The sequence below is a fragment of the Aspergillus stella-maris genome (genome assembly GCF_047715825.1).
Source record: "Aspergillus stella-maris strain CBS 113639 unplaced genomic scaffold BDV14scaffold_94, whole genome shotgun sequence".
NCBI classification, from domain to species: Eukaryota; Fungi; Ascomycota; class Eurotiomycetes; order Eurotiales; family Aspergillaceae; genus Aspergillus; species Aspergillus stella-maris.
The window spans coordinates 78004-104753 of record NW_027396888.1 but is presented as its reverse complement, the minus strand read 5'-3'; the positions used below and the strand labels follow the sequence as shown (position 1 = coordinate 104753).

At 51.2% G+C, this 26750-nt stretch overlaps 11 protein-coding genes across 11 annotated transcripts; 4 read left to right on the top strand and 7 right to left on the bottom strand.

The window, feature by feature from the left end:
• Positions 1-468: 468 nt before the first annotated feature.
• On the bottom strand, positions 469-2306 carry BDV14DRAFT_205381 (amino acid permease/ SLC12A domain-containing protein; the record flags this gene model as incomplete). Its single annotated transcript, XM_073774716.1, has 4 exons — positions 469-767; positions 832-1726; positions 1786-1936; positions 2002-2306. 4 exons carry the CDS (start codon positions 2304-2306, stop codon positions 469-471), a joined length of 1650 nt encoding a protein of 549 aa, XP_073622748.1.
• Positions 2307-3079: 773 nt separating this feature from the next.
• Positions 3080-5048, top strand: BDV14DRAFT_184091 (snoRNA-binding rRNA-processing protein UTP15). The gene has a single exon (XM_073770460.1). It carries the CDS (start codon positions 3177-3179, stop codon positions 4791-4793), a length of 1617 nt encoding a protein of 538 aa, XP_073622747.1. The 5' UTR covers positions 3080-3176; the 3' UTR covers positions 4794-5048.
• On the bottom strand, positions 4980-5906 carry BDV14DRAFT_205379 (phytanoyl-CoA dioxygenase family protein; the record flags this gene model as incomplete). The annotated part of the gene is made up of 1 exon (XM_073774715.1): positions 4980-5906. The coding sequence occupies one exon, from the start codon at positions 5904-5906 to the stop codon at positions 4980-4982; it is 927 nt and encodes a 308-aa protein (XP_073622746.1).
• A 423-nt stretch (positions 5907-6329) lies between these two features.
• Positions 6330-6900, top strand: BDV14DRAFT_159081 (uncharacterized protein). The gene has a single exon (XM_073766719.1). The coding sequence runs from the start codon at positions 6401-6403 to the stop codon at positions 6761-6763; it is 363 nt and encodes a 120-aa protein (XP_073622745.1). The 5' UTR covers positions 6330-6400; the 3' UTR covers positions 6764-6900.
• BDV14DRAFT_184088 (putative sulfate/molybdate transporter) lies at positions 6333-8439 on the bottom strand. The gene has a single exon (XM_073770459.1). The coding sequence runs from the start codon at positions 8335-8337 to the stop codon at positions 7039-7041; it is 1299 nt and encodes a 432-aa protein (XP_073622744.1). The 5' UTR covers positions 8338-8439; the 3' UTR covers positions 6333-7038.
• Positions 8440-8827: 388 nt separating this feature from the next.
• Positions 8828-10633, bottom strand: BDV14DRAFT_212170 (cytochrome P450; the record flags this gene model as incomplete). Its single annotated transcript, XM_073776255.1, has 3 exons — positions 10266-10633; positions 9674-10215; positions 8828-9628 (listed from the first exon to the last, which is right to left on the bottom strand). The coding sequence occupies exons 1-3, from the start codon at positions 10480-10482 to the stop codon at positions 8828-8830; spliced, it is 1560 nt and encodes a 519-aa protein (XP_073622743.1). The 5' UTR covers positions 10483-10633.
• Positions 10634-10745: 112 nt separating this feature from the next.
• BDV14DRAFT_212169 (uncharacterized protein) lies at positions 10746-15864 on the bottom strand (the record flags this gene model as incomplete). The annotated part of the gene is made up of 5 exons (XM_073776254.1): positions 10746-12428; positions 12471-12494; positions 12531-14678; positions 14728-15435; positions 15487-15864. The coding sequence occupies 5 exons, from the start codon at positions 15862-15864 to the stop codon at positions 10746-10748; spliced, it is 4941 nt and encodes a 1646-aa protein (XP_073622742.1).
• A 2733-nt stretch (positions 15865-18597) lies between these two features.
• BDV14DRAFT_193517 (major facilitator superfamily domain-containing protein) lies at positions 18598-20385 on the bottom strand (the record flags this gene model as incomplete). Its single annotated transcript, XM_073771790.1, has 5 exons — positions 18598-19146; positions 19217-19641; positions 19695-19768; positions 19826-20053; positions 20105-20385. 5 exons carry the CDS (start codon positions 20383-20385, stop codon positions 18598-18600), a joined length of 1557 nt encoding a protein of 518 aa, XP_073622741.1.
• A 382-nt stretch (positions 20386-20767) lies between these two features.
• BDV14DRAFT_184078 (mitochondrial carrier domain-containing protein) lies at positions 20768-22069 on the bottom strand. The gene is made up of 3 exons (XM_073770458.1): positions 21755-22069; positions 21364-21695; positions 20768-21300 (listed from the first exon to the last, which is right to left on the bottom strand). The coding sequence occupies exons 1-3, from the start codon at positions 21887-21889 to the stop codon at positions 20817-20819; spliced, it is 951 nt and encodes a 316-aa protein (XP_073622740.1). The 5' UTR covers positions 21890-22069; the 3' UTR covers positions 20768-20816.
• A 471-nt stretch (positions 22070-22540) lies between these two features.
• Positions 22541-22869, top strand: BDV14DRAFT_184077 (uncharacterized protein). The gene has a single exon (XM_073770457.1). The coding sequence runs from the start codon at positions 22624-22626 to the stop codon at positions 22798-22800; it is 177 nt and encodes a 58-aa protein (XP_073622739.1). The 5' UTR covers positions 22541-22623; the 3' UTR covers positions 22801-22869.
• BDV14DRAFT_193514 (PrpF protein-domain-containing protein) lies at positions 22818-26704 on the top strand (the record flags this gene model as incomplete). Its single annotated transcript, XM_073771789.1, has 7 exons — positions 22818-22869; positions 22979-23500; positions 23562-23958; positions 24026-24904; positions 24954-25049; positions 25364-25763; positions 25832-26704. 7 exons carry the CDS (start codon positions 22818-22820, stop codon positions 26702-26704), a joined length of 3219 nt encoding a protein of 1072 aa, XP_073622738.1.
• Positions 26705-26750: the final 46 nt, after the last annotated feature.

The following is a 26750-nucleotide window of genomic DNA, read 5'->3' as shown; positions in this document are numbered from 1 at the left end:
GTATTCTAAAGACTCGTGATGCAATTCGATCTATTGAGGCGCGGAAGGAGAATGAAAGAGAGAAGGACCGGAAGAGGCTGGCAAAGCAATTTAAAAAGATATACGGCTACGAGCCCCCACCACGCTCGGAGACTCAAATCCAGGAGAATATTGAGAACGAGAGACGTGCACGAGAAGCAGGAGAGATTTTTTGGATAGATAGATAATTATTTATGTTGTGAATAGCTTCATGTTGTCTAAAAACGACGAAGAATGCGTGGTTACGAAGAAAGCGTGGCGCACCCAAAAGCGAAAGCGGTGGGTGGGCAGAAAGGCACTGATATGGCAGTTCGTATAGGTACCCGTCCTATCCACACAATCGGGTAACATCACTCGGCACAATGGCCTGAATGACTAGCGACATTGTACATAGATTAGATCATATTTATCATTTCAAGCTAGCGCCCCTTGTTTCTCGCCATACACATCTTACCTCAAAGCCCTCCCATTCTCATCGATAGTCGTAACTCCCATTTCCCTCCCACCTGTCTGACCCTTAACCTCTTTCGCCTCAACAACAGGCACTCCCTTCTCCTTATCATCCTCACCACTTACACCGTCAAGCACAAAATCATACAACCCACTCGTCAAATCCATCTCAGCCGGCTTAACCCACCTCGCCCCTTTCCAGAACCGCCAGAACAGAAAATTGCCCACGTACACGACGATCCCGATATACCGAAGCACAAACGTATCCGCTTTGAAGTGCGGAATGAATGCATCGTAGCCTGGTAACCTCATTAGATAGGGTCTTTCCTTAGGTTGAATTGAGAAGGGAATAGGCAGACGTACCAGAGAAAATAATACAAAGCACCGTAACAAACACCGAAAACCAAGCCCCATAAGGCTGAAAAGGCCCCTCGTACGTCCCCTCAAGATTCACACCCTGAACCTTAACACCCCGTCGAAAGTTAAAGTACGAAGTCAGGATACTAAACCAGTTCAGCAGCGCGAAGATCGTCGACAGCGTCACGAAGTAGTCGAAGATAGTTGACGCTGATTTCGCGGCATTCATGTACCCCAGCAGTGCGAAGAGCGCGGAGGCACCGACTGCGTAAATGGGGACGCCGCTTTTGAGTGTTTTGGAAAATATAGATGGTGCTTGTCCGTCTCGCGCGAGTCCGTATAGTGAGCGGGAAGCACAGTATATATCTGATGCTGAAGCGCTAAGGACAAAGAAGAGGAGACCCGCATTGACAATGTCAGGTAGAACCTTTATACCAGCCAGGGAGATGGCAACAACGAAAGGCGACGCAGCCGCAGATGTAGATTGCTGCGTTGCATCCACGAGTTTGGGATCCGTATACGGCACCGCCATAGTTAAGCTCCAAGCGCCAATAACGTAGAATATCAGGATTCGCCAGAATGTTTGCTTGATTGCGATGGGGATGCTCTTGCGGGGATTGCTTGCTTCGCCAAATGTCACGCCGACTACTTCAGTACCAGTGTAGGTGAATACTGCTTGGATCATGCAGGCCCAGAAGCCCAGCAGGTGGCCTTTGGACCCGGGGAGGAGGTATGTGCCGAATGCGCCGGGGGAGTGCCAGTATTTGAAGCCTATCTGTTCGCCAGAGGGAGAACCGCCGGCGGAGATTATGAAGCAGCATAGTATGAGCATGGTGATTATGACGAGCTTTATGCAGCTGAGAATGAATTCGGATTCGCCGAAGTTGTTGACGTGGAGGACCTGATAATCTCATTGTCAGTTTGGGTATGATATTTGGAATGGGGACTAGGGTTCCCGACATTAAGTAGGATAATGGCGGCACCGAAGATGGTTATCCATATGGCAACATTCAGGTCAGGTCGCCAGTAATGGACTATCAGTCCTGCTGCGGTGAGGTTCGTGGGTAGTGCTATAGCGTAGCTGAAGAAGTAGTTCCATCCCGTTGCATACCTACATCACACAACCAAGGTCAACCAAACTCATGCTTAACAAACAGTACGAGAGAAAATACTCACCCTAAAGCAGGATGCGCATAACGCCGCGCAAAACCCGAAAATCCCTTGTTCATAGGAATATAAGTCGCCATCTCGCCCAAAGCAGTCATGATGAAGAAGACGCAGATCCCGATGAATGAGTACGCAATCAACAGACTCCCCGGCCCACCGCGCGTCAAAGCAGTTCCAGAACCGATGATCAATCCAGTGCCCATAGAGCAAGCAATTGCGAACATGGAAATTTGTCGGCTTTTGAAGGCTCGCGCGAGGTCAGTTCCCTCTGGAGCTGGGGCGGCCATTTTGCTGGGGTCTGCGACGGCGGCCATCGTTAGTGTTAGTGAATGATGCCTTCTCTCAAGAAAGAATTAGGGAGAAATCAGCAGTACTTTGGAGATATATACTCCAAAACTCAAAGTTGGAGAAGCAGTGGGCTTATCTTCATACTAGCCCGTGGGGATATTCCTCCACGGAGTCGGATGTGATCCGCCCGGACAGGGATTAATGCAAGGCACGAGAGACTGTTTTGATGTTAGCTGCTATTTTTATGGCTCTTATTAGGAAGCCCGCTATCCTTACAGATATTGAAGTTAGGTATGGAAGATGAGGCTCCGCAAGGGACAGAGACAATAAGTGGCCTTGTCTGTTAGGAGCCGTACCGTGGGCAATATGGATGAGAGAAGACTCAGAAGCCTTTCTGGTAATCTCTCATCAAGCGTCCTACTCCTCTGCTGCTCATTTGAACACTCCGCTGAGTAAAAAGGTCGTTGAAGCTGATGACTTGAAGTATAAGCTCATCGTAAAGGTTGTTGTTCAACGGCCTGGAGAATTTCCCGGCCAGTGCTGTAAGCCCCGTGAATGTACATCCTGTGGCTACCAAGTAAGTAATTTGGACCAGGGATACTAGTATATAGGAGAAGTGTGAGACCATTTATCAACAAATACACCGAAGTTTGTAGTACCTGGCAAGTTGCGATAGTTGTGTCTAAAATACATATCGTGTAACTATGATACAACGCTAAGTGTAAGTTACACCAGGTTGGGCCTAGCGTACTGATAGAGATAACGAAAAAAATCCATCACGAATTCAAGATCAACCTCACCAGCAACACAACAACGCCGCTACACCAGGACAATTGCGCGGTCGCAGAGTCCCCGTCGCCCCCTCCGACTGACCTCTCCCTGCCTCCTTCACAGCCATGGCGGCCCCCGTCCTTCCCCCGGCGCAGGTCAAGCTGCCCGAGCTGCCCGCAACGCCGTTAAGCCCAGAGCAACTCCACTGGAAGACATTCAAGAACCCTCTCCTCATCCCCTCGCCCGCCAATGGCCCCGTCAGCTATATCACACAGCCTTCTGCGCCGTCCTCGTCATCCGCATTTCCCTCGCTAACACAGCCCCCTGACATCTTCACCGTTACGACCGGCGCCCGCGTCCAGATCTACTCCATCCGCACACGAAAACTCCTCCGCTCCATTACGAGGTTTGACGACACTGCGCGCGGCACGGATGTTCGACCTGATGGACGGATTCTTGTTGCGGGTGATGACACGGGTACGATACAGGTGTTTGACGTCAGTTCAAGAGCGATCTTGAAGACATGGAAAGATCACAAGCAGCCTGTTTGGGCGGCCAAGTTCTCGCCTAGCGACCCGACGTGTCTTATGTCCGCCAGTGACGACCGGACGGTAAGACTGTGGGATTTGCCTAGCGAGAGCAGCGTGAAGAGTTTCGTGGGACACTCCGACTATGTCCGTACTGCGTCGTTCATGCCGGGTTCGCTGGCGTCCTCGGGATCGTTGATCTCTGGTAGTTACGACCGGACAGTGCGACTTTGGGATCCCCGTGTTGAAGGCCGATCAGCAATGACATTCAAAATGGGCGCGCCGCTGGAAACCGTTCTCCCGATGCCAACCGGAACAACAGTCCTCGCAGCCGCAGACAACAAGATCGCAGTGCTTGACATTGTCGCCGGAAAGCCCCTGCACATGATCCAGAGCCACCAAAAGACAGTCACATCGCTTTCACTCGCCTCCGATGGAACACGACTCCTGAGCGGTGCGCTCGACGGCCACCTCAAGATCCACGAAACAACAGGCTGGAACGTCGTCGCGGGCTTCAAGTACCAATCGCCTATCCTCTCGCTAAGCACCATCACCTCCGGCGCTGCCCGCGAAGACAAGCACATCGCCGTCGGTATGCAATCGGGACTGCTCTCCATCAAAACCCGTTTGTCAGGCCAACAAAAGGCGCGCGAGCGCGAGCGCAAGAAGGAAATGGAAGCCCTTCTCGCCGGCAAAATCGAAGAACACGACCGCAAGCAGAAGAAGCGCCAAGGCACAGCCTGGCAACGACGCTGGCGCGGCCTCGACTTCGTCGGCGAAGGCATCGACATCGTAATCGAAGGCAACGAAGCGCGCCGCCGCAAGAAGGAGAAGGGGTGGGAAATCGATCTTCGCAAGGGCCGGTACGGCGTCGCACTGGATAAAGTCCTCGAGGGGAACGATAAAATTGCACAGCTCACTCTGTTCTCGGAACTGCGGCATCGCTCTGCTCTCAGAGCTAGTTTGGCCGGGAGAGATGAAGTCACGCTTCAGCCTGTGCTGCAGTGGGTTCATAAGCATATTACGGAGCCAAGGCTGGTGGATCTTGCTGTGGAGGTTGGGATGAATCTGTTGGATATTTATTCTGGGAATCTGGGACAGAGCGAGCAGATTGATCAGATGGTTGAACGGTTGCATTGGCGCGTTAGAGAGGAGGTGGACTTTGCGCATAGGGCGTTTGAGACGAGGGGGATGTTGGATATGTTGAGGGCTTGAAACTGAACTTGAGCTGCACCTATCATATAGAGATATCATGTCGTTGTCATTTCCATGGCCTGGCGTTTGGTGGGATGGTAAAAGGATTTGTATGTATAGGTTTGCAGTTTGCACTAATGCATCCTTATGAATACCTGCTTAGTCGGATGTAGATAAAGTCTATCTCCCAGATTAATCGTAATTTCTCTATCGATATAGCTTCGAGAAACCTTGCTCGGGCGGCTGCAGCCAATTCCGCCCATCATACTCCCACCCCTCCCCACCCTCAATAACATGGAACGTATAAGCATAACGACTTTTATCACCCGTATTCCGCTCACTCTTGTGTAGAACATTCCCATGGATGAGAACCAGCGAACCAGCCTTGATTTCCGAGACTTCAGGCTCTCCAAAGTCACCGTTATCCTCTTCAACTTCAAGACCCTTAGGAAACTGATCACCAGTATTCTCAACAAACTCCGTCCCAACACACTCCCCCGTCTCATTATACTTCCTCACAAACCTCCTCTTCACACCACCGCTCCGTCTCCGATGAGACCCCGGATAAAATCCCAAAGTCGCATTACCCACCCCCGCATCCTGCAACGCAATCCAGAACCCAACCGCACTAGGCGGAGACGTATACAAGAACTCTGAATCCCGATGAGGCGGCACTGCGCCGCCAATGGACGGTTGCTTGCAAATAACCATACTCTGCAGCACGCGCGGGTCAGCGAACCCCAGATCCCTCGCTATCGCAGCATTCTGCTCAGAGAGTGTAATCGCTTCAAATGGCGGAGAGAGATCATGTAGTGCGTGCCCAATCTTATTCACTGCCTTCTCTTTTGGTTTCGTCAACTTTCCATCCTTGATTGCGTCCGGTTCGAAGAAGAACCGGACTTTGTCGCCGGATGTGAGGAAGTAGTCGTCTCCGACGTGTGCGCGGGAGGGGTTTTCGTCGTCATCGCCCGTTGTGAATTGGGTTAGGGGGTGCGTGGAGAGGTCGAATGTGGAGAGGAGGGAGTTTGTTTCGGAGATGAGCGAGGAGATTTGGTGCGGTGTTAGGTAGTTTTCGAGGATGAGGTAGCCTTTTTCTTGGAAGGTTTGGAGTTGGTAAGGGGTTAGGTGTGGCATTTTGATGGAGGTTCCTCTCGGGGTTGGATGGTAGAGAAGAAGAGAAGAACGAGTGTTGTGCGAGCACTGAGGAAGAAACATACGATGGTGGGGGATTGCGTCGGAGAGCGCCGCTTATCTGCGGGGATCGCATTGGCTGTGTCTAGAGCAGCTTCATGCTACCCCGATGCGGTTAGCACGCGTTCTCATCGTGATCTATAAGATTGGCATATGTTGGGGTCAACAGCTTCAGATCGGGCATGCAGATCAGCACGGGTCAGTTCCTGATTTACTGGAGCTTGCATCATGGTTACCCGCTGTTCTTGATCGGGAGCGCCGATGATTCAACGTGGGCTTAACAGGGGTGTGGCTATGATGTCAGGGTTTGCCACTGCGTCTTCTTATACCTCCTGCTCTCAGCTATCCTTTGCTTTTGCTTTGTATACAGACAGTCAAAACAATAACACCTTATATTTAATATTCCATCAAACACAACCAATAAAACAACCACAACCATGCCTCTCAACTTCTCAACCTCCTCCTCAACCTCAACAAGCGCCTTCTACTCCTCTAGTTCCTCCATCAACGGCGAAAATCACTCTACAACCTCCGGCCACCGCTACCAAACAGCCTCTCACACCTCCCCCGACGGCACAACCACCGTGCGTACAATCGCACAAGACATGGGGCAGCCCGTGATCGTCGAAGAACACCGGTATGATGAGAACGGAAGGGAACTCGCTGCCCTGCCTGATGCGAAGAGTGAGGGTGTGAAGAGGATCGAGGACGTTAATGATTTGGATGATGAGTATGTGGGGGATGAGATGGAGGATGCGGGGTTTGGGGAGGAGCCGAGGGAGAGGGCGAAAAGGGTTTAATATACCTTTCCACTGACTTTGATGGCTTGGGTACTGTCTTAGGACAAGGTAAATGTGATCGTTGGATGAGGATGATTATGGGATATGATTTATGAGTCTTTTTGGATGTAATATAGCTTGAATTTTATATGTACATCTCTTTATATCTTACTCTGTATATATCTTCTATATCTTGGTATTCTACTATAATTCACCACATTGCTCATTTCGTGCATATCGTAATGCCAGCTCGGGCCTATGGACTAGACAAGACTACCATATGAACTGGACGTCCACTAAGGCAACCTCACCCTCCCCTCACTCCTTCGCGACTTGAACTTCTCCACGTACCGAGGCAGCTCATAAGCCCAGTAACAAAGCATGCCCGCAACAAACCCAACAGCATCATTCTTGAAGCCAACAAGCAACCCAACCGTAACCATCATGACCATCCACCTCTTCCCGCGCTCCTCCTCACTGGGACTCCTAGACTCCCCTTCAACTTCAGCAGTTCCCACATCTCTGGCACCGCTGGTGTTGAGACTCTCGCCGACACGGACTAGTTCAAGACCAGCTGCAATAACCATCACGGCAAGGAGAGCCTTCGGGAATCGGTGGAGGAGACTGACTAGACTCTCGCCGAATAGAAGACCGACGAGGAGCTTGATGATACCGAGGAATATAACACTTGCTCCGGACCGCGCACCGAAGCGGTACTGTGCCGCTAGACCGCCGGAGCCATGGCAGACGGGCATAGCGCCGAACCAGACTCCGACCAGGTTCATGAGCGATACACTGAGTCCAATAGCTGTTACCGAGGGTGTAGATACGGACGGAAGTAAATCAGCTGCCAAGTGAACGACCGCAACGACGGAGTTGAGTGTTGTTAATGGCAATTGACCGAGTCCTGCGTCGATAGCGCCATGAGTCCATTGATGCCCTGTCGGAATGACGATAGAAGGATGCCAGAATGCGAATGAGGGGAGATGAGATGAGAGTGCGCTTCGAATAATTGCCAGTACAAGCCCGATGATAAATACGACAAGGGCGTAAGGTAGTCTTCGCGAAGTAGAGTTTGTTAGTAGCAAAGCGATGAATACGCCGATCGCCCAGAGCCGGTTATCTGCCCACGATGGGTGAATCCAGCCTAGATCGCGGAGAGTCGTGCAAGCTGCCATGACGAGCGATAGGCCGGCTCCAACCTGGATCCCCTTCACGACGGGGATGGGGATAACCCTCGTGAACCACTCCAGGAGGCCCGTGATACTTCCAATGAAAAGAACTGCAGCAACGAATATTCCTGCTGCTGCGATGGAGCCTGGAGAGAACGATCGCGCGATCGCGACGGCCGCAATGGCCTTCATGGGCTGGACGGGCAGCGGAATGCCGAAGAATATACCCGTTAGGATGTTGAAGATTCCAGAGAAGATGAGCGTGCTGGCGAGAGACACAGTGCCATTTGCGGCGAGTGCTAGAGCTATAGGAAGAAATGTACCTAGGTCGCCGAGGGAGCCAGCGATTTCAGAGACGTAGTGTCGTCTGAAGGTGGAGATGTTGTGCTTGGTTATGGTGTTGAAGTGAGTGCGGATCGTCATCTGGAAGGGTCAGTCGCGATCACAGAAAAATTGACACTGTCTGGGAGTTGACAGTGAGAGGACTGGGAGTACCTTCAGCAATTTGAGCAGTGTGAGGGGAATGCTGTAGGTAAGCTGCAGTGAGTTGGAGAGAGTGGGATGTCTTATACCAGTCCTAGCAGTGATGCCTGAGGGTGAAGGCATATAGGAAGGAGCTAAACCAAAACAAGCACATTAAATCCGAGCACATGACGTAGCGTCAATCCCGCGGAAATATTCCTTTGCTCTCTCATATTGATTTGTCTAGCATTTAGATAACATTGACTGCAAACAGATGTATCCAACGGCAGATTTATGCGCCCTCTGCTGAATATTTTACTTTGTTACCAGACTGAAGTCGCTAATTCCCAAAAGTCTCCTTCGCCCGCATGGACGCACCTTCCTAATCAGTAATTCATCACGTGCGCCATGGCTCCTTCCAGTTTCAGCCTCTCTCACGCATTGTAGGCAGCTAGGCAGCCTCCCCGGCCGGCTTTTCACTGTGATCCCTCCGTCTGAGTCTTACGACCAACCCCTTGGAGTCCTGTTTTGGTGCTGGATCAAAAAAGTCGTGCGCCATTTCAATGTCATCTCGCTGGACGCCCATCAACTCCACCTCATATCGTCGGAATGTCGTTGCCAGCACAAGATACAACTCTGCGTACGCCAAGTTCATACCGAGACACATCCGGGAGCCTTTACTGAAGGGCACAAAGTGGCGCCCCATGATCTTCCCGCGGGTCTCAGTATCCATTTCCAACCAACGCTCGGGACGGAATGCTCGCGGTTCAGGGAATACGGCAGGGTTGTCGTGCATGAATATCGAGGTCATGCCGACAGGTGTTCCAGCGGGGATTGTCATCTCGCCATACTTGAGCGGCTCTTCAGCAATTAATTGGAGGCGGTGCGTTACCCCGTATGCAAGTCGAAGACCCTCCCAGATACAGGCTGTGAGATAGGGAAGGCGTTCTAGCTGGGTTGAGTCGGGCAGGCTCAAGGGGTCAATGTCCGACAATGCATTGTCGAGCTCCGCCTTGAGCCTTTGGAGGATGCTCGGATTGTCCTGAACATGAAAGATGATGGTCTTTAGAGCATTGCCTGTCGTCAACGTTCCCGCACCGATGAGCGTCTGGCCTTCGCCTTTCAAGCGTTGAACCGTTTTCTCCACCGGTGGTAGGTCACCCGCCAACAAAGTATAAAAAACTGTCAGTGGACGTGAGGATTTGATGTCCGCGGTTCGTTCGGTTAAGGGTTGAATCTGAAGACTCATTCTCTGACTGGGTTAGCGACTGATATTCGACATGGAAAGCAAACGAACCTCTTGAATTTGGAAAAGAAGTGAAACTGCAGGTGCTATGACACGCACAACGCACCGAGGCATGTGTTGCAGAACTGGGAGAATCCATGGACATTGTTTGACCAAGTGCCCGAGTTCTGAAGGAGCCGCGACCATCTCGATCCAATCTGCAGCAAAGTTGGGACTGTGGATTAGATCAAGGGTGCTACCGAAGCAATAATCCGTTATCACATCTGCTGCAAATGCGGTGAATGCCGTCCCTAAATCTACAATCCCGAAGCCAAGCGATATCTCATCGAGCCTATGGCACAACTGGCGAAGCCGATCTTGAATTCTCGGAGTCATGCGCTGGATTGCGGTTCGTGAGAAAAGTGGATTCAGAGCTGAGCGCCGAAGCCGATGGTGATCGTGCGCAACGGTCGAGAAGGCTGATGTATTATTGCCGAACATTCTTGCAGCCCATGGCCATTTGTGACGTCGGCGCGTCGGACCAGTGTACAGAACGGGGTAGAAGTCAGGGTCTTGAACATGAAGCTCGAAAGGATTTATGCGGACAATCGGTCCTGGCAAGCCGTCAATGAAATACCACGAATTTGAACCCTAGGGACCATACCGTATTGCTGGTGCATTTTCTCAATCTGTCGGAAATACTGGCCTCGTTTGACTACATCGTAGTAAAACTCATACCAGAACGTCAAAGCAGCAACCTTGGGACCAGGAAAACGTGCAATAGGACTGAAGATCAATCGATTGATACTCATTCCCAGGAAATAAATGACAACCAGTGCAGACGCCACGGCCCACCCGGGAACATTGATACTGGCCAGCATCTTTCGTTTTGTTGAAGCTCTACGCTACGATGATTAGCTACCATGAGCTCATTTATATCTACTTCAAACCAAGGGATGTCCGCCGACGCAAGCTCGGCGCATCAGAAACACGGTGAGAACAAAGTAAATCTAGATCTAAACACACTTCAAGTTTACAGGAGTCTAACGAAGTCTTGCAGCTGAACAATGCAAGGAGAAACCATCAATCAAACAATACAAAATACCAAAACTACAAAATTTGCTGCTTCGGCAAACCAACGTATTTACATCATTTGCTGTACCATTCGCCCCACCTTCTCGTGCAGCGCTTGTGCAAACTGGGCAGCTACTGATGCCGAGACTGCGTTCTCTGCATAGTCGATAGAGCACCCCAAAATCTGGTTGTGCCTAAGGTTGACCAGGAAAACGATGTCATAATCCCATGGGTCCTCGGTACTTGTCAGCCTCCACCGCATCTCCCCGAAAGCCATATGCAGACTCTCGGTACCGCTGTTTCGGATGTTCACGAGCGTGCTGTATTGTTCTTGGCCAGTTGATGCACTGGGAAGACTGTACCCTGAATTCGGAGAGCCTGCGCGCTGTGTCTGGATAAGCCGAGTCATTTCCACAGCGGAAGTACCTGGTTCAACAGCCATCTCACACGCGGGTAGTCGAATATATGGACCGACGGCGCTTTCAATTCCACTGAGGTCCATAAATCTGTCAGATTGGACGTAGTCAAAAGAGACCTCACGGGTGCCGAGTTTCTGAGACAGCACAACAGACCACGCTGCCATGAAGAAGCTGGGTATTGTGACTCCGTTATTCGTGCACGCCTCGGAGATAACAGCGCTTGAGCATGGCAGTAGAATCTCCTGCGAGCTTATGCAACCCACCACAGATAGTTGTTTCTGCTTCGCGGGGAACAACGAGTTGGTGGGTTCGGTATGAGGCAGACTGGCATACTTCCAGAATGGTGGCGATACCAGCGGTCGATCCTCGAGCTTTCCCTCGTACGCGTCTGCCAAATCCTGCAGGATGATCGATCGTGAGGCTGCATCGATTATTGCGTGACTAAACTCGAGTTGGCATTCGACCTTTCCGTCGCTCATCTCCTGGAGTACCATGCGATGCGGTGGGTGAAGGTCACGGCGCTCATGACAGACTGAATCACCATTTACGTCCGAAGCTCGCTTCAGTACGACAGACGGGTCAACTTTGTGCAGAACGATTGCCAGGAAGCATTGCTGGTCTTCACTGTATCTGTATATCGTTCTCAGAGTTGAATGTCGGCTTAGTACCTCGGACCATGCTTTAGCAAGACGGCCCATATCAATTGACGATGAGGTGTTGGATTTTTCGACGACCCATGTTCCGCGAACACGGTAGCAACTTGGCTCCAAAGCCTGTCGACGAAGCATGCGCTCTTGAATGGCAGATGGCGCATATATATGCTCAACATCGCATCCAATATCAATGCTGTTTGTTTCCAGCTGTTGGGCGATATCTTGCGGACAGGATAGTTGAGCCGGAGGTGTGCCATTCAACAAGTTCACATTTTCCTCAACTACTGAAGTGAGTAGCTCATGATGCGTTTGTATCAGCTCTTGGATACGGCACAAGTGGGCAATGCTTTTGGGGAATCTGTATGTAATGACGAGCTCATTTTTTGGTTGCTCGATTTCTGCAGCGATGTCAAAGAGCGAGAGCCGAGGACAGTTGGGATGGCCGACTTCGGAAATACGCACGCCTTCCCCGAAAAGTTCATGCTCTGCAGCTCGTTGGACGACGGCCCCTGCATAGTTGAATACAACTTCCAACTCCTGGTGGCGGCTGTCTTGACCAAACGCCTCTCGGCCACTGTCAGAAAGATATCGACAGGCCCAGTATGGGTGGCCATTGTTTGGTACGGCTTGGCGACGCTGACTGGCTGCACGAATTGCGTCGTCGGGCCCCTTCAAAGCATCCTTGGGCAGGTGTATTGGGTATGCTGCCGTGAACCAGCCTACCGTCTGTGCGATGTTCATCGAGGGCTGCCATGGCTCGCGACCGTGACTCTCTATGAACACATTTGGTGTGTCTCGCTCAGGGAAAGCACGCCTAAAGGCCATTGCAAATGTACTGATCATCGGGTCAGTCGGATGAAGCGATGCTTGACTCGAGAATCTGTCCAAAAGTTGGGCGGTCTGTTTCGCCGACAGGCGGAAGTCGTACTGAGCGGTTTCTGAGAATGTGTTAACGAGAGATGTTGCACCCGCTGGCTGCCAAAAGTCTAGGTCAAGGGGACCAAGCGCAAATGGCAGAACGGTGGCTGGATCCAAGGTCGAAGCATATTTGATCTCCTCCCGACACCATTGTTGGAAAGTGAGCATGGAGGTCGTGCGTGGTTGCGGTGCCGTGGCGTTTTGGACTGCAACCAAACCATCATGCAGATCGTGCAGGATTACCCTCCACGACACAAAGTCCACCACTAAATGGTGCGCGCAAAGTATCAGGGCTTGTCTGTCACCGCTTGATTTGACTAAATGCGCATGAAGCAATGGCCCGTGCGTAATGTCCATTGGCTCGGTGCAGAAGTCCTGAAGCGATTCTGGGGCATGGGTAAAGAAGCGATAGAGTGAGTCAGGTTTAACCTGCTCCCCTAAGTGTTGCTTCTGCAGCCACCTTCCATTGTGGAATATGAACCGTGTCGTCAAGGCCCTGTGCTTTTTGAAAACATGGTCAATTGCGAAGCGCACTTCATGAGTCCCAACTGATTGTGCAATGTCGACCTGTACCCGTTGCTGCAGGCTCAGATTAGGGTCACTCATGGTGTTGAAATACATTTGCTGGACAGGAGACAGCGGGAAGGGCTCGTCAGTGTCTTTCTCCAAGACTATCGACGACGTTGGGCGAGCAGTTGAAGCTGCCTTCTGGTTGATTTGGTCGAGACTTTGATCACCGAGGAGGTCGGGAATATCTATGGCGAATCCAGCCTCATGAGCCATATGGCGAGCTTCCATTGCGGCAATTGAGTCACCACCGTTCCGGATGAAGGATTGATCCAGACGTATACCATTGAGATCCATCTTTAGCACCTTGCACCACATTGCATTCAAGCCATTATCTGCATGGACGTGGACTGTGTTCCCAGAGGCACCGTGAAAAATGCGTCTTTCGGTATCTTCATCCATCTCTTCGAGCCAACCGCGTACATGCTTGCGATCGGCTTTCCCTGATGTCATTTGCGGCAAGAATGGTATGGCAAGCCATTTGGACGGCACCATTGCCGGCGGCAGGATACTAGAGACATGGGCGTGAAGAAGAGCTTGCGTGTGTTGATCGAGCCGAGAGGCATCGGATGACAGGTTTACGGTGGAATTCGCGGCCTTTGGGCTAGTAGGTTCCTCAAGGCATATAATCGCGGTGAGTCTCTTTGCGGACGGGCCGGATAGAGGGTACTCGACAACTGCGCTGTGCACTAAGTTACACTGTAGGATGGCGTCCTCGACCTCTGCAATATTTATCCGCTGCCCTCGAACCTTGACCTCCAAGTCCTTGCGCCCGTGATACGAGATGATGCCATCAACATCCATACTGGCCAAGTCACCTGTCCTGTAGACCCTTTCGCCGGTTTTCGGCAGTTGAATAAAGGATGCCTCAGTTCTGGTCCGGTCGCGGAAATATCCCCGAGCTAGAATCGGCCCTGAGATAACGAGTTCTCCGACTTCGTTTGGCGACAAACGTTGCGATACATCGTCAGGATCAACGACCCAAAGAGTTCCTCCTACAGCCCGTCCGAGAACGTGCCCCGTGCCCAGCAGCCCAGTGCGGTTGCTGATAACGCATGCAATGCTGGCCTCTGTTGGACCGTACACGTTGAATAGAGTCACTCTATTGGACCATTTATCGTTGACGTCTTCGGTAAGTACTTCGCCGCCTGTCTGAAGCATGCGGAGACTCGGGACGTCTTCGGGGTTGAGCGTCCGGGCTGAGGTTGGTGTGAGTAGAGCAGCTGTGACTCGGGCCCTCTCCATAAACCCTGCGATATAAAAGCGGTCCATGTCTGACGGGACACAGACAGTGCCTCCATGGATCAAGGTCGTGAGTATCTCGTCTACGCTCACATCGAAAGTATGCGGCGCGTACTGGAGTACACGTGACTCAGGACCGAGCCCTAATACGACGCCTCTCATCACTGCGCTAGTTGCGAGGGCTGAATGCTCGATGACTACGCCCTGTTATACTGTCAGCTTTGTCTTTAATTTCGGTGGAACGAGGACTCACCTTTGGTTTACCGGTAGACCCGGATGTGAAAATAATGTATGCGGCATTATTGGGAGTAGCAACGTTAACGGGAAGGGCGCATGTGCTATTAAGATTGACTTTGTCAATTTCAAGCACGTGTGGACATTTTAGGCTTTGCGCCTTGGACAGCAGGGAAGACGTGGTGACGATTGCACACGGTTCAATCTCAGCCGCAAGTTGTTTCAGTCTCGCCTGAGGATGACTTGGATCCAACGGAACAAATGCTGCTCCAGACTTCAATACTGCAAGCGCCGCCACGGGGTACCATAACGACTTTGTCATCATGATTGCTACTCGTTGTTCGGCGCCAGCACCTAGGCGGATGAGCTGTTTCGCCAAGGCAGAAGACTTCTCCAACATTTCTTTGCATGAGATTGAGCCATCATGCGCATAGATCGCTTCATGCTCGGGGCGCGCGAGGGCCCGCTCTTCAATCAGGTCATGAACACACCGATCGATCTTTACGCAGCCAGACCCCCCACTAGACGCAACAGATATATCGGAGGGTATGTTGATCGAAGGACTGGGCGTTATGTTCGCGGCCGTGAATCGCAGTGCTGTCTCGAGGGCTCGCTGGAAGGAGTCGACAAGTTGTTCTGCTTCTGGAAGCGATAGATACGCGTCGTCGTATGTGAGGTGCAATTGCCATTCGCAAGCGCGGCGATGTACATTGAGATGGAAAGCGCTCTGCCATCCGTCAGCACTGTTATATGAGAAGCGCTCTAATTGATGGCGTACCTTGCTTATCTCTGAATGAACGTTCTCTGAAGGCGCTGACGAACTCGCAAGATCATTATCAGTGCTTGCGGCCGCGTATAAAATGGTTGTTTTGCGGATGTCGTCGGTAGGTGATGCCGTTGGGCTGGAAGGAGGAGTAATGGACGAGCCCCTGAGATCGAGTGTTCTTTCGAGGACTGTTAAGGATTTATCGGAAAAGACGACCTCTGAATCGGGAATAATGGAAGCATTCCATCGCTGAGATACTGTTGTCTTCCATACATCTTCCACGACGTCGAACCCGGCTGACGTGGAGACACTTGTGAAGGATCTGCTGACAGTGTTGTGTTGATGGTGACTCGAAATGGACAGCATCCCATTTGTGGTGATCGTTGACATCTTGCTCAACATGTGCAAAGGGTGACGAACAAGGTGGAGAAAAAAAGGTGAATAAGTTGCAGGTGATGGGTATCACAATGGAGCAAAAAATTCGAGGAGGGACGTTACAAGTGATGAGAAGGAAGGTGTTATTAAGTACTAACAGCGCCTCAGAAAGATAATGTCGACATCTGCCAAATCTTTTAATAAAGAAATTCGGCCAAGTGCGGCGTTCACAGGTTATTTGCAGACAACGTACTCGACCACAGAATCTTTATGCTATTCATAACAACCCTATATTTAGAGGTTGGGCTGCAGCCACTGTTTCCAAGGAACAAACGAGTCTCAATTTTCTTTGTCATAACCAGTGACAAAAAAGACTTCCTGTTCTTCACTACCATGCCATTGTACCTTGCCATCTACGAGCCACATGACAAAGCCGGGCATTCCTTTGAGCTTCCAGAAACAATGTCTGTTACTCCGACTCTAAGCACTTTTTCAACAAACAAACAGTGCATTCACGCATTTCTACATGTCTACGTAAGAGGCCTGATCAACAATGGCCCATCAGGTCCAATGGAACCCTTACCTACCGAGTCCGACAATTTCGCACAAGCTAGCAACAGCTCCAGCTTTGGTCCATGACAACCACATTCATCCAGCCACCTCATACTCACTGCACCTGCTTACTTCTACTGTTGGCACGGGCCCAGGCCTGGTCATACTTTGATCTGAGACACGTGCATGCAAGGGACATCTGAGACACGTGTCTGTAAGGAGAGTCATCCCGCTCAATATGCTCATTGCCCAACTGCCCATCTACATTAGACTTCGAGGCTGCAACCTGTGACTGTAGGATGCGGCTCGGTTTCGATAGTATCGTTTCAGAGGAGTCACTTGCATGAGCCTGATCTGCGGATTTTCAATTCCTGAGGAGAAACTTATTGTTGATCGACTTCTGAGGTCAGCTTTAAATATCAGTGACGCCATCTATCGCAGGTTCATCGCCCACTTCGCATAGATTGAACCTCCCTTCCTCAGACATGAGAATGATAAGTGGGAACCTCACCCGAAGCACCTTCTGGATTCAGCTTCCGGGACGCCAATATCGCTGCCTGTCCGGCATCTGCAATCTCCTCCTCTCACACTCCTCGCATCAATCCCCACCAGACAGTGAGGCAGTGCAACTCAACTTTATTCACTGATCTATTGAATCCCTTGCAGTCGTGAAGCTATCTAGGCAGCACTCCGCAATATCTGGACTTGACCGATCGCGACTGAGATCCAGCGAAGAAAGCATGGATGCCTTATCATCTGCGACATTTACCAGCCTCCGTATAAGATCGCATGAGACCAATGCGTCTGCGATCCGAAAGTCTGGCTCGCACTTTCAGTCCTCACCGATACCAATTACCGAAAATCCTTCTCCGGAACTCCCTATGCAATAGCTATTAACTCTGATGAAGCTACCTAAGCGAGATCGATAGTTCTCTGCATGCTGCTAGGGCCTGACAATAAAAAACCCCCTCAAGCTGCCTACCCAAGTGATCGATCGATCTTCTGCACCCTGCCATTTTCCATTCCTCGTCAAACCATCGCAAGCATGCTCGCAGTAACAGCAGTTTCTGAATTTGGTGGAAAAGCAGCGGCAGATGTTGACCGACAGGGGTGAGTGGTGGTCGCTCCTTCTCTGCGAGGGAGAGGACGTCTGAACGTTGGACTCTGGGAAGGAGCACTGGGACCAGCGTAGCGAGCGGCGCGCGCTCAGTCCCGGTCTACGTTATGGAAAGGTAGGCCGCGTGATGTCTGAGCAAGCCATCTGTGCAGTTACAATATAGGTGGGTTCCCATTTCCTCATCGCCCAATATGCAGCAGATTTATTCAGGCACGGTTACCAAATTTCCATTGAGTTCGAAGGATCGAGTAAGCGGATTTCTATCTACTTCCCCACTGTAGATTGAGAGATACACACATGGTATAGCACCTAATAGCTAGCAACCCAAGCACCCTTACGAATTACCTCTCTCCGGCTGTAGGTACTAAATTTCCTTTCCAATACCCAAGAAAGAGGGCTGGGCTGGCTACGGTAGGAACAATACATACTGTATTCTCTATACTGCGAGTCAAACACCTTGATCCCAGTCCTGGTACTTGCCGTCCCCTAAACATCCTGCTCGCTCAGAGGAAGTCTTTCTAAGTACTTGACTCTACATGTTGTATCATAAATAGGCAATGCGCACGCGTTGGGAAGATACCCACCAACTAAGCTACTGGACAGTAAACCCTACTTGCCACTATATGTTCCCGCGAGAGTAACCACACGATCCCGTCGGAGCTAAATCAACGTCCGAAAAGCGGACATTGCGCGTTTCCGTTCAGCTTGAGCTACTACTATATATCCTCGGAGACATGTTATCTCACGAGGCGAGCAATTACGATGGGCTATGCAGATGTACTTAGGAAGAAGGGATGGGGCTAATACTGGGAAGATGTAATATGCCGAGTCATTTCTTCGTGATACTTCATAAAATAGATCGGAGTCAAATGTGAGTAGGTAGCCAGGGGCGTTCCTTCCAATTGAACAAGAAGGCCCGTCGCGCCTTCCTGGATTCAAATGTCCTTGGGAGATTGGGTAGGAGCGAAGGACGCCTGCTGGGCTGCAGGTGGTCCATCGCACCTTCCAATCTCAGATTGTAAGGATCTGATTGCGCTAATCCTTGTATTGGCTCTAGAAAACAAATCCAATTCAAATATTCAAAGCCTGTACCGCCAACCCCTCTCATTTCCCGAATGCGGCGTCCATCCCTCCGCCTCATCCAACTTTTTATTGAGTCTTCGACCTCTCCAGTTCACTGCGAAGGCCGACACGGCCACGAGCGCGCACCCCATGAGCACCAACCCGCCACCCATACGATAGTATGGTTCTTGACTAGTAGGGTAAAAGTACGGACTAAACCAATGGCTGCACTGGCTGATGCAGTTGGCAATAGCAATGAGGGCGGCTTTCTTTGATCTAGGTGATGGGACGACCGTAGTCTCCCAAGATAGCTGTAGATTGAGACCGCTGTAGGTGCCGCAGATGAGTAGGATGATACCGAAGTAGCGGGCGCCGACATTGAGTGTGCTAATGAGGATGCTGCAGCCTGCGGCTGAAATTATGATGGGGATGACGATGTGCCAGGTTGACTCTTGGAGCCTGCCGCAGGACCACGCGGCGACGCAAGCGAAGGCATAAGCGATGGCGTATGGCGGGGCTTGGACGAGGTAGGTGGTCATTGTATCGAACCCGAAAGTTTGCAGGATCTGTTGTAGTTTGTCAGCCGCAGCGTCTCTAAATGATACTTCGGCGCCGTTGAAGGGTTGGTGGACGTACCGAGGGTAAAAAGTCCTTGAAGCTTTGAGCAGTCACCAATGAAAAGTGCATCAGGCAGAAGAACCACGTGAAGGGGTCCTTGACTGCATCTTTGAGCCCATCCCACGTCCCGCCAACAGTCTCATCGCGACCACCGTTTGATAGGAGCACACGGTACTGTGCCATCTCGCTTTCTTCGTCAGTGAGGAACTTAGTGTTGTGGGGCCATGCAGGTAAGAACATAAACGCCGCCGCTGCCACGACGATAGACACAATCCCTTCAATCAAAAAGAACCACTGCCAAGCGTGTAGTCCGCCGATACCGTCCATGTTTTCAAGAATCCCGGCGGCGAGAAAGCCGGATATGATGTTGGATATGGTGTTTCCAGCATGCCAGATTGCCATACGAATTGGAGACTCTTCCTTGGTATACCATGAAGAAGTTACTAACTGGTTAGCCGGGAACAAAGATCGAGAGTTGATGAGTAATTCTTCTTACAGAGTGTGAGGGCAGGAAAAAAGGGCGCTTCGGTCAGCCCAATGAAAAACCGAACGGCGCAAAAGCCAGCACCGCTGTATCACCGTTAGCCATCTGCCAAAAGATGAAAGTAGCCATTAGAGGCGACTGACTTGGTCATGGCAGGCATGCAAATGGTCCCACTGCTCCACAGTAACATGGTTATTGGAAGGAACCATTGTGGGTTTGTTTTAGCCATGATCATGTTTCCAGGAAGTTGACCGACGAGATAGCCGACATAGAATGTTGAGATGCCTGCGCTCCATACAGTGTCGCTCATGTTCAGGTCTTCCTGTAGTCCAGCCAGTCTGGCGTTTGAGACATTGATGCGATCAAGATAACTAAGAGAGAGTAAGTCACGTAGGGTGGGATACATCTGAGGAGAGACGTACTTCATTAGAAACATAAGTGTAACGCAAGGCATCATATGCCAGTCAATTCTCCTGAGCACGCGCTTGTTGAGGGCCTCTATTTGTTCCGGAGTCAAATCGCGCAGAAGGTCAAAGCGCATTTGAATTTCCCCTGGAGAAATGTAGGCACCCTCAGCATGCTGCGGCTTCGCGGTTTCCGAGACAAATTCGATATGTTTATCAGTGCTCTTGATTTCGGCGTTGGTATTGGTTCTCGGTTCAACCTCGCTAGCAGAGCGTCGAAGTGGAGGTGTGTGAGACATGATGAGCACTGCAGCTTTCTCGCCCGAGACCTGCTAGACTGAATGCGCATTATGGGAACGTTCTCGAGGAGTGCTTTACTCTATTTATGCTGGAAGTTGGGCAAATCCGGGGAGCAATGACAGGCCAAACCCGGGGTTTGCGGGGTTGCGGAGACCAAACGAGTGCATCCCGCGGGAAGAGCATAACCAGGGATGAATCAAACCAAGACGGGAGGGGGCTTCAGGGACTCAAGTGGCGAGGTTGCGAATGGGTTGGCGGCCGCCGCCATTAGGTAAAGGGAGCGCTAGTGATTATGCCTTAGCGGAAACCAAAAATCCATGTTAACAGCCTTTGGAAATCGGAATACCGGAAGAGATGCTCTAGATGGCGCGAGCCTTTGATTGCTAATGCTATGTGGTAGGACCGAGATGACCTGGGACCAATATTTTTCTTAGACACTCCCCCTTTTCGAGCTCATAAGGACCGCCGCAACGTTCTCATAGACCGTAAACACTATGCCGCCGCTGAGAACCAGCCTGCCCAACCGCATGGAGCTTCCTCGCCAAAAGGCCCGCAAACCTCCGTCTTTGAGGATATCTCGCACCGCTTCAAGGGTAGAAGCTCCTTTTGCACCTTGGGCACGTGTCTTGATGGTGTCGAAAGGCTGTGTCATATATACGGTTATGGTGCCGGCTGTTGCCCCCATGGCAAACGTGATAACGGGATTCTTAGTATCTTTGATACTAGTTCGCGACGAGACCGCTTCCTTGATAATGTTGTAAGAGCCCATTCGACAAGCAGATGTGGCCGACTGCTTCAATGTTGTAGATACAAGGCCGCGGTAAACTTCAGCGACGCCAGACTCGGCCAGGATGGTGCGGAGTGCATGAAAACCGCCATTGTAACGGCGCGTAGATGATCGGGCGTCGTCAATCCTGAAAGTGAAAAAAGGTACGTTAGAGCATGCAGATAACCAAAAGCAGTGGCAGCCTACTCACAAAGCGGTCTTGATCCTTTCGGTCGGGGTGACTGCCACAACGCTTTCCACCATCCCTGCTACCATGCCCGCCAAGATACCTCGAACTGGGGACAGGCTTCCATTTGAATCTGCAAGAGAATTCTTTATGGTATCAAACGACATGAATCGTACACCAGCCTTGAAGGCAGTGCCGAGTATGAGGGTTGAGCAACCCGTGTAAATAGCTCTAATTCCATCTTGGCGCGCAGTCGATATTATTACAGCGAAAGGGTTCTTGGAGGCTGGCTTGAGACCTTGGCTGGCGAGTTTCTGACTTAGTTGCGCTCGAGTCTTCGCAAATTCAAATGGATACTAGAACATCCGTTGATATCGGTTAGCAGCGATGGGTGAGACAATGACACGGTACGTACAGTGGAGGCGGCCTCTACAGCGCCAGCTACAGCTCCCGAAGCTAGTGAAATACCGGGAGTGACGGAATTCTTCTTTGGGCCTTGGGGCTGTTCCTTAGAAGGAGGCGCCGGAGAGGCACCGCTCGCAGCCGTCATGGAGGATACTGGCCAGCCGAAAGACGATGGCTGAATCGGAAATAGGGTGGTCGGTACAGAGAGAAAGTTGCTGCACTGTAGGAATCGAAGCAGTGACGAAGCCCAGGAGCGGATGGTATTTGGATGCTCGGCATAGCTCCGATGATAGGGGATTGGGGGAGTTGTTGGTGTGGAGTTGCGGAGGTGCGGAGGTTGAGGAGCGAAAGAGAGAAGCCGAGGAGAGAGTGAGAGACGTTGTTCCCGCGGGTAGGCACGTGACAACCCAACACATGACTTGGACGGAGTTAACCACGGCAACAGCTCTTTCCGCATTCACACCCCCTTCTGCTTCAAGTCCAGAATGATATCTACCCACGGCAATGGAGTTGATGCTCATTCCCCATCGACTCGCTCCCGCCGAAGCCGCGCCGTCGAGGCCTGCTCGTTCTGCCGTCGTAGGAAGGTGCGTGATCAGCGCGACAAGGACCTCTTTCGCAGTGCTGTACTAAATGTAATCTGGATACAGATCAAGTGCAATAATGAGCGGCCAGTGTGCGTCAACTGCAAGGCGTATGGTCAGGACTGTACATATGAACCTATCGATCCGAAAGCTCGCGAAGCCGGTCGACGACGACATGAACGGTCTGACCGTCGCAGGTCTGCAAAAGAAAACTCACTGGGAACTGGCAACGGACGACGGCCTCCCTCAGCGGGTGGGTCAAGTTTGAGCACTGAATGCCGCCAAATTCGTGCCAATGATTCAGAGGCTCTGGCTGGTAGTGATCCTGATGGTGATGCAGACCATGGTGGCAGTCGTGAACGTTCTGAGGCAGAAGTGGCTCGCATCGTGGTTTCAGCAAACGGTGCACCGAGTTACCATGGAAGGACTAGTGCCTTGTTTGAAGACTCTGTTCAAGATCGAACGAATGTAGTCGACCTACCTGCGCGGATGTCTGACGACTGGGTCGAACGGGGTCTCGTCGCAGAAGCTGTAAAACAACGTGAGTGACACCCGTACTTAACATCTCAGCTTTTAATGTCTTGCCCAAAGTTTTGTGGTTTTGTTTGTATTTCCAAAGCTGCTTTGAGATTAGCTAAGAGATTCAACAGGCCAGATGGAGCAGCTGAATTTCAGCCAAGGAAAGCTCGACTTTGACGGTATTGATCCCGATCTGGGAATGCATCTTCTCTCACTCCATTGGAACCGTCAACATCATTCATTTCTCATTACTTATCGACCAGCTTTCATGAGGGACATGGCATGTGGAGGCCCCTACTTCTCCAAGCTTCTTCTGAATGCTATTTATTTTGGCGCGGCCAAATTCAGCCCAAGGTTAGAGGTGCGCAAAGATCCCAACGATGTCCGAACTGCTGGGTGGAAATACCGTGAAAGAGTCCGGGAGCTTCTCGGTGGCGCGCTGGACCGCAGCGATATAACGACAATTCAAGCTCTGCTGGTGATGACGAACTCACTCTTTGCCCTCGGCGATGAAAGAAGCGCCGCATGGCTGTATTCGGGCCTGGCGTTTCGCATGCTGATCGATATGGGGATGCATGTGGATCTAACCAGCACACGCCGCTTCTCGGATGAGGACTTGGAAATTCGCCGCAGAGTCTTTTGGGCAGCATTTGGTATGGAAGCCTTCTCTATGAGTCGATAAAAGCTTATCTAGCATGAGACTGATGCACACAGTGGTTGACAAAATTCAGAGTCTGTACCAAGGCCGCCCAGTAAGTCTGAAGGAGACGGATGCATTTGTTCCAATCAAATTCCTTGACACCTACGAAGAGCTTGAGCACTGGCAGCCGTTTGCGTACTCAAACTGTGCCTCAAACTATCCCGGAATGCCGGCCTATAGCACATCCACTTTCGCCTCTCTATGCAAGCTGTCGATTATCATGAGCGACATCCTCAGCTGCATATATACAGAGCGCAGTTTCAACCAAAATCCCACTGAGCTAGCGAGCAAGTTAGAGGATTTTCAACTGCGGCTAGATCAGTGGGAGTTTCTATTGCCTAACCACCTGCACTTCGATTCGGCGATATCCAAGGCTGTGATTTTTCCACCGCCGCATGTGTTCAGCTTGCAGTAAGTTCACATCTCCAATGAATGAACAATGACTGTGGTATGTGATGGATGGAACTGAACGAACCAGTGCTATGCATAATTCTCTCGTCATTCTCCTCCATCGTCCTTTCGTGGCAGATGGCCATCTGTACAACACATCCCGATCAATCGCGGTCGATTCGTTCAAGAAGTGCGCTTCGGCGGCATCAAATATTAGTAACCTCCTCCGTGCCTACCATCGTGCATTTTCCGTTACCAGAGCGCCCTATCTCATTTCATATGCGACTTACGTCGCTGCTACGATCCTCACTCGTATTGCCGCGAATCGGAAGAATGACTCAGTGGTACATTCTGACTTGACTACTTGCCTAGCCGTCTTTGTGGAGAATCAAGGGACGAATTCAGCTGTTGGGAAGGCTGCCATCATTATACGAAGTCTGATGAAGAAACTCGGCGTTGTCATCGAGGGTGCTGCGCCTGATGCGCTCGCATCAACCCCTTCCACCGGCATCTATGATTGGAATACGCATGCGGTACCTCATGATCTCACTGGTGACCATCGCAACCAGATGAGCTATGGGAATGGAACGTACGCTGATGTAACCGGCAATTCTGCCGCAAGACCTCAAAGGGTCCCAAATGTGGAAAGGTCATCACATTCGCCGGGTTCGGAATGGGTAGACATAGATGGTATTATTCAAAGCTTTCTATCCGACACTACTGATCGTGGGACGCGACAGCCAAATGCTCACGCAGACGGAATCACGAGTCAATTCCCCGGAATACCATGGACAGCAGCGCACCAGTTCAACTCTTCCCCACTCACAGTAGCTGGTAGAGGCGTCGCAGGTGGAAACCACGATCCAGTCCATGCAGTTTCCCAGTCGGAATTACAAAGCTACCCGCGGGAGCAAGGCTGGGCACGGCCGAGTGTCAATGTAGGATCCCTCGAAGATCCACTTTTTGGGTTCAACGGCTCCGCAATGGATAGCTTTCCATTCGCGACATGGCAATAGTCGCATTCCGACTTCTCAAATGACTCGTGATGCGGACGATCCGCGAAAGCACGAGATCTCCTCCCGTCATCCCGTTTCCTCCCGCGGGAATATACCGTGGGATGTGGGCCTTGGTACTTCCCCTCCCCTGGGCGTGGGTTTGCCAGCTATCTTGCTTTGAACGTCACCTTACTGTTAATATGTTCTTATAATACAGCAGTTGATCCTACTATCCCTCCGCATGGCGTCCCAAGTTGTCTCATTGCATGCCAATGCCTTGGGATGGGGAGCAAGTTCGTCCCTCGAGTCTTCAGACGAGCTCTTACTGCCCAGGTTCAAGCAGACCCCACCAAGCTGTCTACGTCCAATTATTCCAGCTTTGATCCAGGTCGCGTGGAATTATTGAAACCTCGTACACTAAATCCTCCCAGAATGGCCATTGGGCAAATTCCCCAGACGCGCCCACTCAAGCGCCATGTGCTCCCCTGCGTCCTCATGCGGGCCGGGACGTCCAAGGGAATTTTTCTTCATCACGGAGATCTGCCACTAAGAACTGCTGACTGGGCACCACATTTGATATCGGCGCTCGGCTCTCGGGGTAATGACCCTCGCCAGATTGACGGTATCGGAGGTGGCACCTCGACGACATCCAAGGTTGCTGTTGTTCGCCGCTCCCAGAGGCCTGACGCAGACGTTGATTGGACGTTTGTTCAAGTTGCCGTGGGCAAGGAGTCAATAGACTTGACCGGCACTTGTGGCAATATGACCTCGGGCGTCGCACCGTTCGCCGTGCAGGAGGGACTAGTCAAACCCCAGCCAGGGCAAACTGTGGTACGTGCTTCCCCCAGCCAAAGTCAGATATTCTAGAAGAACGTCAGCTAATTTTCATTGACTTCTAGATGGATGTACGAATCTACAACACCAATACAGACCGGATAGTTATCGAAACAGTCTTGCTGGACGGTTCGGGTGACTACGAAGAAGACGGGAGCTTCATCATACCAGGTGTCAACACTCCTGGCAGTGAAGTCAAGTGCAAGTTTGTCAAGCCTGTTGGTAGCATGACTGGGAACTTGTTTCCTTCGGGCCTACAGCAACAGACACTACGCGTGGAGCCAGAAACACTTATGCCTGGCCTGGACCCCTTCGATGTCAGAGTAACACTCATCGACTCTGCGAATCCTTTTGTACTCATTGATTCGACATCTATAGCAACAGTCCTTCTTGGTACAGTTTCATCTGACACTGCCCGCAATACTCTCGTTGAGTCTATCCGTCGCGCTGGCGCCGTAGCAATGGGACTGGCGACCGATATCGAGACCGCGGGGAATGTTCGCGGTACACCCAAAGCTGCACTTGTTTACCCGCCCAAAACATTCACGGAAAACGCCACTAGCGCTAGCCAAACAGACATCCGTATACAGGCATACTCGATGGGCTTGCCGCATCCCAGCCTACAGCTTACTGGGGCCGTGACTGTGGCTGTTGCACTGAGTTACACCGGGACCATTGTGGCGAAACTTTCTGCCAGAGACGTCGCCATGGCGCCTCCGCTACTTCCTACACCGGTGCTTTCGTCGCCGCCTGACGATTTAGTCAAGGAAGAGAATGAAGCTCAGCGCGAAGTCCTGATTGAACACCCAAAGGGTACAATCAAGGTCGACTTTGAAATGGATAAAGCTGGAGACGTGGCAAGCTGCTCGGTATCTCGCACCGCAAGACGCTTGTTTGAGGGGAAGGTTAGGTACTATGTACATGATAGCAATGGATAGCTGAACTGAATATACAAAAATCCCCGATTTTTCCGTCTATGTTTTC